Below are 15,395 nucleotides of genomic sequence, written 5' to 3'. Positions count from 1 at the left end.
CTCATTGTTCTCCTCAACCATCCTGTTCTTCATCCATTAACCAGTCTGCCTATCACCTCTTCCCGGTTTCATCCCTCATTAGTCAGACCCTAATAGTGTATGCATTTGTTTTCTCACACAGGTGAGAATGTCTGATAAGAACATAAGGGGGTTTTTAGAATCACTGACATTCAAGATCTCTAAAACATTTTCAAGCAAAATTTAGTCATCTTACAAAAATAAAAAAATAAAAACCTGGATTTCTTTTTATTGAGTTGTGTGAAAAAGCTCTACAGCTCAGATCATAGCAACAAACAGAAGAGATGATTTCTGCTCCATAGCAGCTGGATGATGTCAGTAATGATTTTACCTTGTTTCTGCCACTCTCACAGGACTGCAAGCTCGCCAGGATCTGGCTCTCTATGGCCGACACCCACGAGTCCCTTTCCTCCATGCTCTGAGCCTCAAAGTGCCAAGTTTGTCCAGTAAATGAAATTATAATAAAATCTGCATTCTCTTCATCTGTAAGTACAAAACAAAAAGCAGGGAAAAGTGCATGATTAGCAGGAATTTGGAGAGGAAGTGTTTGTTAAAGAAATGTAAACCAGCACCAAACAGTTGGATGGAGGGTGAAAAAAAACACGTCTGGGTTATTTCAGTGAGAACAAGTCAAATGATAACTCATGCTCGACATGATGATGAATACCAAGAACACAAAAATGGAAATAGCTGCAGGAAAGTTGCTTTATGTAGATCGGAGCACATGCTGAGTCAGCAGCATCTCCCTCGGGTGTTACCTGTCTTATTAATGTTTCTCAAGCTACCAAAGCTCTTTAATTTCCACATTTTGCGTTTGGCTGCAGAGCGAGAGACAAGCACAAGGAAAAAGAGAACAGACATGGATGGTAAGCTGTTAAGAAATCTTTAAAAATACAGGCACCTTCAACAATCTGGCAGAACACAAAACCAACAAGTAATGTTTGTAAGAACCAGGTCAGCCATGACATGATGGGACCCCGATGCAGGGGCTGACCCTGTAGGTGGCTCGTCCAGCATCCCAGAAAACCTGCAACCTATGTTCCCTTCACAGTTTTCCAACCTTTTACGTTAACCTAACCATTGCAAGGATGCTATCAGGTATAGCAGATTTAAGCTACAGTTGCAAATATGCAAAACAAATGAGTTTAAAAACATGTTCATGCCTCAAGTCACGGACAACAAAAGACGTGTGGACCTAGGCTTGACTCTCCCCGTAGCTTTTTACTCACTCTGATGCTAACATGGAGGCAGTCTCTGTACAGTAGCTGCTGCTGAAAAGCCATTTTGAATTTAAGCATTACTGCTTGAATTTTTCATTTTTGGGCCAAACAATGATGCCTTACAAAACCAACAATGAGTGGAAGCGTTGGTGTGTGTCGGTAGGTGTGGGTGTGTGTGTGTGTTGGTTGGTGTGGGAGTGTGTCTGCTCTGTCTTCTCCATCCCCAGTGATTCGTGGCGGATGGCTCCTCTGGAGGTTTCTTCCTGTTAAAAGGGACTTTTCCTCTCTACTGTCGCTACATGCTTGCTTAGTATGAGGATTGCTGTAAAGACTCTGACGCTAGTCAGTGAGTCGATGCAACCTGCTGGGTTTCTTTTTATGGAAACTTTGTACTGATTGGGTTAATGAACTGAACTCTATTGGAATGTTTACTTTGTGAAGTGCCTTGAGATGACTCTTTTTGTGATTTGGTCTATATAAATAAACTGAATTGAAGTGAACTGAAATGAATTGAATTGAATTGAATTGAATTGAATTGAATTGAATTGAATTGAATTGAATTGTCTACTCTGGATCTGGGAGTATCAGTTTAAATGCCTTGAGGTCTGGTGAAGAGGAGCAGAAGAAGAGCACTGCTTCCCCCGTAATCCAGATTTTGGTAATTAGAAGATAATGCTCAGACAAACTGAGTCAGGCTAAAATTAAAGGGGACATATGGCAATTGTTCTTAGATCATAACAGTTCTACGGTCAATCCAAACATGTTTAGAAAGTACTTGATGCAAAATCTCTCTCATATTAAAGAGTTTTCATCTTTTTTTCAGTCTTATTCTCAACCGTTATCGCATCTTTCAGAATGAGCCATTTTAGGGCTCTGTCTTTTTAACAAAACAAGCTGGAGCTGGTCATGCCCACCCCTCCCCCACTCAGGCTCCTACAAGCTGTGAAGCTTAGGAGGGGCTCAGAGTAGAGCTGGTGCTTCTCCAGCAGAAACGCTCTCTTGCATGTAGTTTCTCAGTTTGTGACATCACAAAAGGGGACTTTTTGAAGTGGCTTGTTTTAGGCACAGAATTTTAAAACCAAACACTGTTTGTTTGTTTGTTTGTTTGTTTGTTTTTAGAGGCAGAGACAATAAAGTAGCACAAAAGATGCATTGTTTAATCTTTAAACATGGTGTGAAGAAAACCAGGAGTTACTAATGTTAGGATTACATTTTTATAGTGTTGGTATCAAGGACAGAGAAGGTGGTTTTACCCTCAGCTTGTCCGACAGCTGTATCTCCTTTCTGATTCATGCTCTTCTTCCTTCGGTTCTTCTTCCTGTCGCTCATGGGTGACGACTGGCCTGGATCTTTTCCAGTAAAGGTACCAGCGGTCCCTTCCAGACCGTCTGACATCAGAGACATATAACACATTAGAGATTTTTGTGGTTCAAGCACAACTATAACCAGAAATATAAAGAGACTTGAGACTTGTACTAACCAACACTTTGTGCTTCAGTGGACAATGAAGAGGGACAACGCTGAAGTCCTTTATCACCTCCCTGATGAGACAAACCACCGGAGCGGTCATCAGCCACAGAGAGAGTGGCTGGACACAGCTGAGGAACTGAAGACCAGAAGAAGAAACAAGATTACTTCCTGTTTATAATCTCATCATTCAACAGGAAGTCTCTTTCTATGTCCAGAAGAAATGTGAGCATCGCTCTGCTTCATTATCATGTCTTCATTTGGGTCTGAGAGCCAATACCCTAGTGGGAATGAGAACAGCTCTTCTGAAGGACTTCTATGTGTCCTCACTGGTGGTTGATGTGTGCTCAGGAGGAAGTACCTGTGCTGGTGATGTCAGCCACTGTTGTCTCCTTGCTGAGCCCGTTAACTCCAGGTACAGCAACATGGGGTGTAGGTGAGGGGCCTGAGGGAGCCACGGCTCTAGGAGGACGTTTCCCTGGAACTTTAACTGTCACACGCAGCAGGTCGATCTCTTTCCTGTGAGTATTCTGCGTATAGTCCTAAGAAAAGGTTAAAAACTTAATTAATTTACTAATTTTATTTGACTGCCTAACCAGGACCTCACAACCTAAATTTGTTGCTGAATATATATTGCGTATTTTGGAATGACTAAATAATCTTTAATGTAGAGAATCAAAGCAGTCATATATTGGATTACAGGTATCAAACTCAGGCCCTCGGGCCAAATTTGGCCCGTGATCTATTTTCAATTGGCCCGTGAGATCAAATATCAAATAAAGGTGGCCACATGCCCTCAGTGAAATAGTTTTTTTTCTACATGCTTCATGTGCTTAATGTCTGATCTTGGGATGGTTGTACTAAAACTACATTTCATTGTTCCGGGATACTGGTTCACTGACAAATAAAGCTAACCTGCACAATCCTGTTAACCCTCTCAGCTCTAATTTGCAAAAGTTAACAAGTGTGTTCTTATTCTCAGATACAAATGAATTCTATTAATGTTTAAGTGAATAATTGTAAAGCTAAAAGGGCAAATATCAAATGTTGCCATTATTCCAATGATGAATGTAAATAATATAAAAGGTCAAAGTACAAATGACATCAGCATAACGTTCACAGCCTGACAGTGATGCATGTCAGCTAAGAGAAAGATAATATGATGCTTCACTGAAACTGGATGCTATTGATTCTTTTACCCGGCCACCTATTAGTTCTCCTCCACGCCCCTGGAGTAGGTTCTGTTATTTGTCCAGTGCAGAAAAAACAAGTTTCTGCTGCTTCGCTCTGGATGTTTCTGCTAATGAAAAATGGTTTTAGTCTGCCAACTAAAGAAAAAAGGAACGCTGGGACATGTGTGTGTGTGTGTGTGTGTGTGTGTGTGTGTGTGTGTGTGTGTGTGTGTGTGTGTGTGTGTGTGTGTGTGTGTGTGTGTGTGTGTGTGTGTGTGTGTGTGTGTGGATGGGGGGGTTGCCAAGCAGTAAACATGTTTTTTAAAGGAAGAGCCAGCCAGCAGCATGCTTCCTAGTCTTTATGTTCCTTTTAAAAACTGGAAGATCAAGCTCAAAATGGTGGGTCACTCTGCCATCTAACAGCTGTATGGTCTGACTTTCATGAAACTAAAAACTCTTCAGAGCCATATATGTACAAGCTGCATGTGAAGCCCCACATTTGAGACTTGATACCTTTTAAGATAAATTTGATTAAATGTTGATTTATGTTGACATTCAAAGCTGCTGGAGATCTAGAATGATAAAATGTTCTGAGTTGATGAGCCTCACAGCCTCAGGGAAGATGCTGCCCCTTTAAGGGTGCTCGGCGTACTGCCTGAACAAAGGGTGAATATTTCGTGAGGTCGATTCCTCTGTGGTGTTGAATCTGTAAATCTACAAATCACCTCTCCCCGTGACGGCTGTCCGGCGAGTCCACGGACGCGCCACCATGTTTTACTGCTGCATTGATCCGTGCGTGGCTGTTTCACTTACACTGGAGCTGGAGTGATAAGACAGCGTGCCGTTGTTCGACAGGGTGACGTATTTCTTCTTCCACTCTTTATTCAGAGAGCTTCCACTTCTCTTCCACAGGATGGCCTGTTGAAAACAACAGCGAGGTCATGGCACTAACAGCACCAGTCTGACTAAATTTAGAGCCAACAATGATTCCTTCAAAGTGTTGCAGCATTATAAAAAGAGCTAGACGAGAATAGCTGAGAGTATTTCTATTAATAAACCTGAGAGGATGAAACAAAAGAACATTTATGTTGCAGCTTATGTAAGAATGAAATAAATAGATGAGTATTGCTTCCTCCTAGTTTAGGAAAATGGAACGGGTCTTTCAGAGTCATGAGTTTTTGAAAAAAACTCACAAACCTGTTTGATTGGAGCCCCACGCATGCTGCTCAGGTCAGCTTTAGAGTCACTTGTTTTCTTATCAGAGTCTCGATTCTGAAAACAACGGAAAATGAAAATAAACATTTATGGTGTTAAACAGATGATTTCATCAGAGCCGGTCGGGGGAGGCGAGGATGGAGTGAGAATGTCGGAGGAGTGACCAGAAGCAACAACCAGACGGCAGTGACTGACCTTAAACAGGGAGGGTCGCCTGGGAATGCTTTTCTGCAGCCGTGAGTTGGTGCTGCCTCCCCCCTCCACCTGAGCAGCTCGCAGCTCTCTGTGACTCACCACGGGGGTGGAGGGGAGCGAGGCGTAGCTGCTACTGGGGCCATTACTGGCCTGAGATGGGGAGGAAAGGGGACAAGGGGGATGAAAATGAGAAGGGAGGGGGAGGTGGAGAGAGTGACGATGAGTTGATTGACAACAAATGGATGAAGATCGAGAGGGTGAGTGGTCGATCCTCATGAGTGAGTGGTGCCAGCGACGGTGAGTGATAGAACACATCTGAGATGTATTCAAAACCAGACTTTATAGGTGTCGTCCCCAAAGATCTGAGGAGTTTTCTTCATCTGTTCCGAGTCAAAACCGTCCAGACAGAGCTCCACATTTAACTCACGAATGTTACCAAAACATCCCATAATCCCTTTGGTAGATTTTATCTAAAATTTTGAAAAAATCCACGTAGGTCATGATGTTGTAACAGCTCATCTCAGCTAAAGCAAACCCAGCTGTAGCTCCATCAGGTTTAGCGATGCTGAGATAAAAAAAAGTCCCGTGTCTGTAGCTGAAAGGCGTTCGACAACACCAAACGGTTTATGCTGGAGTGAGACCACACAGATTTAACCCAAACAACTACAATTCCTTCATTTCCCAACACACCCTAGGTCTTTAATTAGATGATGGTGAATCCTGCACAACTGGACACTCTGACTTTGACTAGCTTTATTTAAACCGTTTCAGATTTTTTTTTTTAAATAAAACTACATTTATTTTAAACTGTCATCATTTTTTGGGCTGACGGATCACAGGGTTTTTTCTTAAGAATGGGGTGAGATGTGTTACCTGTCCAGGGAATGATGCTGATCCAGGTGTGGAGCCTCCAGAGTGACTGGGGGAATTGGGCAGAGATTTGCAGGCCAGCAGTGCTGCCTGTTTTCTCTGTGCTACGATCTTCTGGGCAGCTGCAAAACATACAGGCTGCTGCTCAAAGTTTCACTCAGCTGACAGGTAGTTTATCATCAGTTTCTTACTTTTGCATGTTTACATTTGTATCGTTACAATGAGCCAACTCACCCTCTGAAAACACTCTGTCGACGTTGAACCCGTAGGTGGCGCAGGTCTCGTAGAACAGGGAGTGTCGCACATCGATACATAGCTGTCTGGCTCTCTGATCTTCAATCACACGAGGGTTGGTGTTGCTGATTTTATCTTAACAAACCAGACCAGTGAGAATTAACATGGTGGTGCACTTTATCCCATCAGCTAAAAACATATAACATTTATTTAAATAGCACTGGTAGTCAAACTCAGATGTATCAATGAGAGACCAGTATGAGTGTAAAGTGCCTTGGGTAAAAGCGTTAAGTAACTCTGATCTATTACTATTATTAATAAAAAAAGAAATATGTGAATCAGTTTTATGCATCTGTCAGAGACACGGATGGCATTAGTTTTCAATGTTTCCAAGGAGAAAGAGACTTGTTTTTATTAATGTTTAGTATGAGACGGAAACTGTACAGTTTGGTGTCATCGGCACATATTTGGAAACATGTTGTGGTTTCTGGTGAGAGCACCAGCAGAGAGCATGTACAGCATGATGAAAACTTTAATGAACCAAGGCAGCATCCTTGGAGAACTCCATAGCTGACATCATGTTTCTCATCTCCCAGCTCTGTCCTTCCTTCTCCCTGTAGGCAACATTGATGTTTGCTTAGCAATGTTAAGGTCTCAAGCCTGAGTGATGCTTCTGCATCTGCGTCAGTGCAGAGACATGCAACACCATTATCCGTCCTTGCCAGAGCTCTCCAGCAGGTTCGCAAGGACGGACGGAGTCGAGCTCTCTTTTCTAAACATCCGACCGTCGAGACGGAGAACGCAAGCTTGTGATTGGTCAGGACGCTGCTGTCGTCTACACCACCGCCACTGCGCCCTCAAAAATATAAAGAGACCCGAGGATAACTAGCGGCAGACACGGAGAAGCTTGAAGAATACCTCGCGAAAAAAACTCTAAGAATATGAACGTTTAATTCCCCCGTGACTGGAGGAGTGAAAAGATGCACAGCAAGCATTTTATTTGTGGACGAAAATGACAGGAAACGTGGGTTTAGAGGTGGCAAGCCCATGAAGAGGTGGAGGAGAAGGAGAAACAAATTTGTCTGTGTTAAAAAGTCTTTATACACAAAAGAAAAACACAATATAAACACACTATCTTGGACCGGATACATGACAGGATACCACAGAACAGAGCTACGCCCTCTGTTGTCTTGGCGGGGAATTGCTTTGCGACACTCCCCAGGAGACGGAGAAGTACGAGGGCAAAATGTCTCTGTCCGTGAGTGCGTGTCTCTCCTTTTTCGAGCTGACGAAGAAGTATAAATCCAGCTTAATCTTCATAACACAAGTCTGAAGGAGTTACTAAAGCAAATGGTTAACTTCTACTAGCTGAGACGTGGTCTGCTCTATCCTGGATACTAAACCAACCACCTTCCCCATCATATGCCATGATAGGTGAGTCTATGAATGCTAATTTTCAGTGTGACCTAGATCTGTGTAGCTTTATCTGACCTGAGCTGTTTCTGTTGGTGGCTAATGCTGGAGATATGACATTCATGACAAATCAAAGTTTTTGAATGGTTCTTCAAAGTGAAGATAAGATGATGACTAAGTCCTTGTAGAGAACCATTCCTTCAGTAACTAGACTCTCATGTACATTGTGTGTGTGTGTGTGTGTGTGTGTGTGTGTGTGTGCGCGCGTGTGTGTGTGTGTGTTTGGGGCGCAGAATGTGACTGATAATTACCCGAGGACTTGAAATAGCTAAGCATAGAAACTCTAAGCATCAAAGTAGCAGCAAAGCACATCTGACATCATCAGGGGACAAAGCTTCAGCCACAGAATGTGTAAAACATTCAAACATGGAATGTGAAGTGATTTGAGGGCACACCTTGAGTGCCCACAACGATGACTGGAATATCTGAGCGATGTATGCTGAGCTGGCTGTAGAGCTGGTACAACTCCTGGAAACTGGCCTCATTCTCCAGACTGAAGACCAGGATCACTGCATCAGCCCAGCTGCAGAACTGGAACAGCATAGCAGAAGGAGGCGTTAGCTGTCCGGGTTTTCAAGTCCTTATAAATAATTTTGTCAAATATCTATGTGGTTGTTGTAGTATAATGTTAATAATTAAATTAATTTTAAAGGAATTTTGGAAAATACATGAAGTTTATGTAAAATCTCGATATTTCCTGTGCTGGTCTTTCTTCTAAACCTCTGTAGTCCATCCTGAGATGCTATTTGTCAAGTTCTCATCCAGATCCTGACTGATGGAGCTCATCTCTACCATCATAATTAGAAGTTTTTCATTTTGTGGGTTTTTCCTTGTCCGCCTGCCACCTGAAGATTAATCACAAATTCCACCAGTATCTGGTGGTGGCCACACCAGCCCCCATAAAGCAAAACTGTGCACATGTCAGGGTGACCTTTTATTGTGGGCAGTTTAAGGCACACCTGTACATTATTTATGCTGTCTAATCAGCCCCTTGATATGCCACACCTGTGAGGTGGGATGGATTATCTTGGTAAAGAAAAAGTACTCACTAACACACACGTACAGATTTCAGAACAATACATGAGAGTAATGGGTCTTTTGTGTATGTAAGTTAAGCACCTGTGTATCAGGTGATCCAGGTTCCTCCCGGATCAGTAATAAATGACTCTGACCATCCACCAGAACGTCTTTTTTATACCGTCCACCTGACAAGGACAGTGACAATGACAGACAAGTCAATCTGCAGCACGACGACTGGAGGATGATCCATCACTGACAAACAGTTCCTCTAAGTAAGACAAACAGTTGTTTCTGTTTAGAAGATAGTATTTACCATCACGTTTGTCAGCTGCAACATAACTGCCTGTGATGTATTTGTTCACCAGCGCTGACCTGCCACTGTTCAAACTTCCCAGAATGCCCTGAGAGAAAAATGGAGGAAGAAAACACAAAAAATGAAATTTTCTGTCAGACATAGAACGTTCATACCTATATTTAGGCTTAGATTCTCCATCACATTTAATTTAGTCACTTATTAAATTTTTCATAATCGCCGTTTTACTGTTTCATATCTGTGTAAAGAAATGTGAGAATAGTTGAAGCAGTGTTGTGATATTTACAGGTCTTCAAAAGTCATGCCTAAAGAAGGAAAAGATGTGTCAGACAAGCTCATTTCTAAATTTGAGCTCCTTGATAAGTTTAGTATAAATAAAGTCAACAATTTCTGCTTTCTGAAGGGAGATCAGTGTGAAACCTTTGTGCTTTCTTTTAGTGTTTCACTCACCAGTCTCAGCTCAGGGATGGATCTGCTCAGTGTCCACTCCTGACTGTTGGCTATTTGTACTGAAGAGAAAGAGCTCAAGTTTAGCCAGAGACACGGTGGTGGATTCATCTTCAAACAGTAAAACAAGCTGTCATCTAAACCGCCTGTTTGAAGAGGGAATCTGACCTTTTAGTGATGACTGAGTCTATCTAATGGGGTACCAGCTTATAGGTGGAGGCAGTACGATGGAATGGGACGGTACCTTATGCACTGGAGTTTCATTAGAGGTCATTTCAATGAGCTCTTTGAGAGACTAATGCCATTCTGTCCAATAAAGAACATCAACGAGAAGTCAACAGAACATTTGAAAAGTTATTCAGAAACACAACCAGTAAACTCTGATGCTCGCAAATATAGCTCCGATTAAGAAGGACTAAACAGGCTTTACAGCAAAAAAAAAAAAAAAAAAAAAAAAAAACCCAAAACACAGATCCTGAGTTTTTGTGTGAAGTTTAGTTTAGTTGCTTTTATAAAAGGGAGACATTTTAAGATGAGCCAAACGGAGGCAGATCATTTGGAATCAACTTCTAGTGGCTGTTGGTGGAACTACGCTTTGAAATTAACACATAAGCATTCAGAAGAAATCATCTTGAACTATTTTTAATCCAACAGGATTTCAGTCTCTATTTAACAAGGGCCGGTGACTTTTTTGTTTGTAAAATACTAAAAGGTTTGTAAAAAATGAAAGCAATATATTAGAGAAAATTTGTCAGGAAGGAGACCTGGAGAGTTTGGCAGGTGCTTATGACAGAAATATGTCTCTGTGCTCAGTGTGAGTGTGTGATGAGTCCCTCAATAACAATGATGATTTAAGTGAATCTGGCACAGACTGTATGTATGGAGCAGCCAGGCTGATGCCAGACGCCTGCAGCTGGTGATGATGGGCTACTGTAGCCAAAAAAGAAAGGGGCTTGGAGCTGCAGGCTGTCACATAAATGGCAAATCCTGTGGCACACACACACACACACACACACACACACACACACACACACACAGAGAGAGAGAGAGAGAGAGAGAGAGAGAGAGAGAGAGAGAGAGAGAGAGAGAGAGAGAGAGAGAGAGAGAGAGAGAGAGAGAGAGAGAGAGAGAGAGAGAGAGAGAGAGAGAGAGAGAGAGAGAGAGAGAGAGAGAGAGAGAGAGAGAGAGAGAGAGAGAGAGAGAGAGAGAGAGAGAGAGAGAGAGAGAGAGAGAGAGAGAGAGAGAGAGAGAGAGAGAGAGAGAGAGAGAGAGAGAGAGAGAGAGAGAGAGAGAGAGAGAGAGAGAGAGAGAGAGAGAGAGAGAGAGAGAGAGAGAGAGAGAGAGAGAGAGAGAGAGAGAGAGAGAGAGAGAGAGAGAGAGAGAGAGAGAGACTTTGTCTCAGTCTGTCTTTCCAACAGAAAGCTCTTTTTGGTATTCAGGTGCTGCAGTGGGGTCCTTCTGCTACAGTCAGCACACACACATTACTATGGAAAGCCATTCACGTTCAAATCTCCATCTAAACTGAACTGTAGCTGATGTTGGACTTTGTTTCTTTCTATTAAAATATTGTTCTTTAAGTCATGTGCCTAGCCTAGTGAACTAGACCAAATTCTTGCTTTGCAAAGTTTGGTCTAGGCACGCTCCACTGGAACCTCCGCAGCTCCTACCAGGACTCTGGCTAGCCAATCACAGCTCTCTGTGATTGCCATAATGGTGGGCCAATCATAGTGCTCTATCTGCTTAGTGAACAAATCACAGAGCTTTATCTGCTTTGTGGGCCAATCAGAGCACTCTATATGCCTGGTGGGTGGGATGATGCAACAGAGTGAAACCAGAGTACGTCACATTCATTGTCCAGTGGAATGCGGAGATCATTTGAAAGACAACGGTAGAACCCGCCCCACAACCGAGAGCCGTCAATGGAGCGTTGCCAGACTAAATAATACATTTATTTAGTCTGGCTTGCCAGGCTATCATGTGCCAACATCTTTTCTTAAACACATGCACACGCGTGCGCGCACACACACACACACACACACACACACACACACACACACACACACACACACACACACACACACACACACACACACACACAAAACCTCCTCCATCCTGCTTCATCAGACTGTGCTCCAGTAGCGGCAGCACGAGCAGCAGGCCTGACGGTTGCCATGGCAACACTCCTTCTTGCCTTGAGAATGTGTGTGTGTGTGTGTGTGTGTGTGTGTGTGTGTGTGTGTGTGTGTGTGTGTGTGTGTGTGTGTGTGTGTGTGTGTGTGTGTGTGTGTTTCGGCAGTTGGCAGGGCTAGTCTCACTACATGAGTGGATCCACAGTGTGCATGTTTAACAGTCTGAATACACAATGACTGAATGAACAGATAAAAATCAAACGCACACACACATACACATACATGCACACACACACACGCATGGACACACACGCACACATCCACACACACAGACACATACATGCACAGAGACACACACATAGTACAAATGTTCATCAAAGAGACGGACTGTTAGATGCTGCAGCTGCACAGAGGAAAACGGTTTTAAATTCCTGAAATACCACACTGAGATTTGGACCTGAATTTGAATATAATCTGACAAAAACAAAGAGGGAGGGGAAATGGGGTGTCTGTCTCCCCTTTCTAACATATCATTGTGTGTTTCTTCTCGCTCCCAGGCGTTCCACCTTCATGGACACAAAAGCCGGAGGTAAAATCTGCCAGATTGGATAGATCCATCTGTGATTGTCCCATAAGCGCCTCTCCCCTTTGGCTTCATTATGAGATTTAAGCCCACTCTGAGAATGCTGCTGGAGTGGGTGTGTTTATGGTGTCGGTGTCTGTGTGTGAGTGCTGATTACTCCTGCGGCGGTGTGAAATCAGCCCACGCTCTGAGGGGAATTAGGTTAAAACCCTCCAAGAGCATCCTATTGTCAGTTCTCAGATCAAAGAGCATTACATGTCATAAATTTCCAGCAGCACATGGTGACAGGAAAACGCTCCGGCGACACGTGACAGAGTTGTAGCCAGTGAGAGTGTTCTGTGTGGGGTTCTTTAAAAAGCTCAACCCCACCCAATCCCAGCCTGACACGTTTTAAATGCACAGATAGGGAGCTTATAATCTGATTAGTGTTTGGTAACTAATGACTCCAGACAAGCATGTGATGAAGGGTGGGTGTAAGAGGTGGTGTGTTTGTGACCTCCTACCTTCCTCCTCACTGGAGTCTCTCTGTATGTAGACAGGGGGTGCTGTGGAGGACAACCCAGCTGTCCCAGAACTACTCTTATTGAAAATGCCACTGATGAACTTCAGCATTTTTCTGTCCTTAGCAGAACCTCTCTGGTTGTGCTGGGCTTGCTGGGCCAGCCCCAGGTCCTCAGAGAGGCTGTTCAGGTCGCTGTTATCCAGCGTGTGGCTTTTACCTTTGCGTGCTGGTTTGGAGACCTTGGTGGCAGGTACAGGTAGGGATGTTGAGGCTGTCTTCAGTCTTTCCTTCCGAGGATTGTCTCTCATCACTGCAGACACACCACCTCCAATATCAAAGGCCAGTGCAGCTTCATTCTCATCCTGCAGGTCCCTCCATCCTTCGGGCCGGCTCGCCTCCGCCCAGGAGGCTCTGCATGGGCCCGGCGAGCGTGTTGTCATGCGGCAGTCCTTGCGATCGAGACTCTGCGCTGAGGTAGGGCTACGGTCCCGACCCTCCCTGAAGTCCCTGCCACGCGTGGTCACGCTGCTGTGAGACTTCAGCAGACTCACAGGTCGCTGTCCCGCTGGACGGATGGGAAGGCTGGTTCTGGTTGGAGTGCGGCTGGGCTCGACCAGCTCCATGGGTGGTGGTGGGATCAGTGATGGAGACCTGCATTTTGCTTCAGTAATAGGACCCGATTCCTCCACATCATCTGCAGATTTGGTCTTTTGAACTGTTGGCCCTTGAGCAGGTGAGGGGATTGACAGGATGGATGGAGGCTTTTCTCCACCTTTTCTTGCAGCCTCAACATTGGGGACTCTTTTATCTGTTCGAGGACTGGGAGAGTCCCTTTCTTCACCTTGAAGGGAATCAGAGCCTTCTTTCACTGCTTCAGCATCATGAGCTCCGTGTGGTTGTCCAACAACCCCAGCTCCGTTCTCGGCCCTTAGGGGGGCTTCAACTTCAGCCTCCGTCCCACCCCCTGGTCTCCCTTCTTCTCCAACCTCAACCCCCTTCTCTTGGGAACTTTTCTTGGCCTCCCCTCCATCCTCATCTACAGCCTCTACCTTGACCAAGGTGAGGGAGATGAGGTAGGTGGTGCGTTGCTGCAGAGTGCTGCCTCCACTCATGTGGTCAGGCTTCAGTGGACTCACAGTGGGCGAATGAAACCAAGCAGAGGCGAATGAAACCAAGCAGAAAAACATCAACACGTTTGCCACTTTGACAAGAACTCATGGAGAGGGAGACAAAGTTTCCCCTTGGAAGACTTGACAGCAGAGGCGATGCTGGTTTCACCCAGATCACCAATCTTAGGTTTTGTTGTTTCAGTCACAGACTGAATTTGATTTTTATTTCTTTGCAACATTAAAATGAAATTCTGTCCTCCTGACAACCTTGAGCGTTCTGACAATCCTGACCAAACAGCTCTTTTTTTCTTTAGGAGACACACAAACTGTATGCAGCTATCGAGGACCATAAATTTTCACCCCTGATGGTTTACTCAGCCTTGTTTTCCTGGGTTGCACCCCTCGGCTCAGTCCATCCTCTTCACTGGCTCCAAAATTCTCCTTTTACATTATAACAATGGTGTCCTTGCATAATTCATCATCAAGAAAGACAGAAAGAACTGCCGTAAAATGAAAAATCGTCAAAAATTCATCCAAGCAGCATGCCACTCCCAGAGCAGAACACAGTCCAGTAGAGATCATGGGCTCCCAGTGCAGGGCTCACATGTGTGAAGACAGCAGCATCCGTTCACAGAGCGCAGGGAGGCGGGCAGCCTCAGTGATGCGGGCCAGAGGGGATCAGGAGGCGAAACCAGCAGGAGTCCAGGTGGATGTCCGTCCATCACGTCCCTCTCTCTGTCTCCTGGGTCACCCGTGTCCTCAGTGCACATCAGCAATGCTGAGCATGACAGCACAGAGGAGGCGCTGAGGCGAGTCCCCTCTCTAGCAGCTCCAGGAACGCCTCTGACAGACACACCGTCACACGGGTTCACAGAGTCCAGCGCACATCACGCACACGCCCTCACACAAGCATGGCTCGTCTCCCTCTCACTCTGAGCTTCACCCTCGCAAACCCACAGACAGGGATCGCCAACGCCCCTCCCTTAGCATGCCCCTGGCTCTCTCTCTCTCTCTCTCTCTCTCTCTCTCTCTCTCTCTCTCCCCCCTTTCAGACCGTCCCCCGCTTTTTATTGCCCATCTTTTTTCCATCCCCTCCCCTCCATCTTCCTCCCTGTGTTCCTGAGAGGAAGGGGGAGGTGGTGGGTGAAGCAGTGATGCACAGACAGGCTGCTAAATGAGGGGACACTGCAGGAGGAAAGATCAGTGACAGGGAGAGGCAGGGAAGGTTAAACAGGAGAGGCAAACAGGAGGAGGAGATGGATGGCTGTTTTTGGAGGGAAAGAGGAGGTTGTTTTCCTGTTTGTGTTTCATTTGTGCAGCTGCTGCATTAGATACATGAGCATAATTTATCTGTTGTCAGTCTGTGATTAGCTGGGTATTCATGAGCCGGCTCTGTGTGGCTCCTCCTCAGTGGGAGAACTGGCCTGT

The 15,395-nt window shown here is 44.8% G+C and overlaps 1 protein-coding gene across 5 annotated transcripts in view; it reads right to left on the bottom strand.

The window, feature by feature from the left end:
• Positions 1–15,395, bottom strand: part of agap2 (ArfGAP with GTPase domain, ankyrin repeat and PH domain 2) — a 34,786-nt gene that overhangs the window by 7,681 nt on the left and 11,710 nt on the right. Inside the window, exons 1-15 of one of the 5 annotated variants that reach the window (XM_015968189.3) lie at positions 12,860–14,273; positions 9,648–9,706; positions 9,198–9,285; positions 8,984–9,069; positions 8,260–8,395; positions 6,392–6,526; positions 6,161–6,279; positions 5,288–5,437; positions 5,075–5,149; positions 4,691–4,795; positions 3,067–3,247; positions 2,719–2,844; positions 2,492–2,626; positions 777–836; positions 350–501 (exon numbers count right to left, since the gene is read on the bottom strand). In XM_015968189.3, the coding sequence (XP_015823675.3) occupies positions 350–501; positions 777–836; positions 2,492–2,626; positions 2,719–2,844; positions 3,067–3,247; positions 4,691–4,795; positions 5,075–5,149; positions 5,288–5,437; positions 6,161–6,279; positions 6,392–6,526; positions 8,260–8,395; positions 8,984–9,069; positions 9,198–9,285; positions 9,648–9,706; positions 12,860–14,045 (2,793 nt within the window). In that variant the 5' untranslated portion in view covers positions 14,046–14,273. Of the gene's footprint in view, positions 1–349; positions 502–776; positions 837–2,491; positions 2,627–2,718; positions 2,845–3,066; positions 3,248–4,690; positions 4,796–5,074; positions 5,150–5,287; positions 5,438–6,160; positions 6,280–6,391; positions 6,527–8,259; positions 8,396–8,983; positions 9,070–9,197; positions 9,286–9,647; positions 9,707–12,859; positions 14,274–15,395 lie in introns of those variants that run through there. The other 4 variants (XM_054746026.2, XM_015968192.3, XM_015968190.3 and 1 more) reach the window with 4 other exon arrangements.

This window comes from Nothobranchius furzeri, chromosome 15, assembly GCF_043380555.1.
Source record: "Nothobranchius furzeri strain GRZ-AD chromosome 15, NfurGRZ-RIMD1, whole genome shotgun sequence".
NCBI lineage: Eukaryota > Metazoa > Chordata > Actinopteri > Cyprinodontiformes > Nothobranchiidae > Nothobranchius > Nothobranchius furzeri.
Note: the sequence above shows the minus strand (reverse complement) of the source record. Positions and strands in the feature narration are given on the sequence as shown.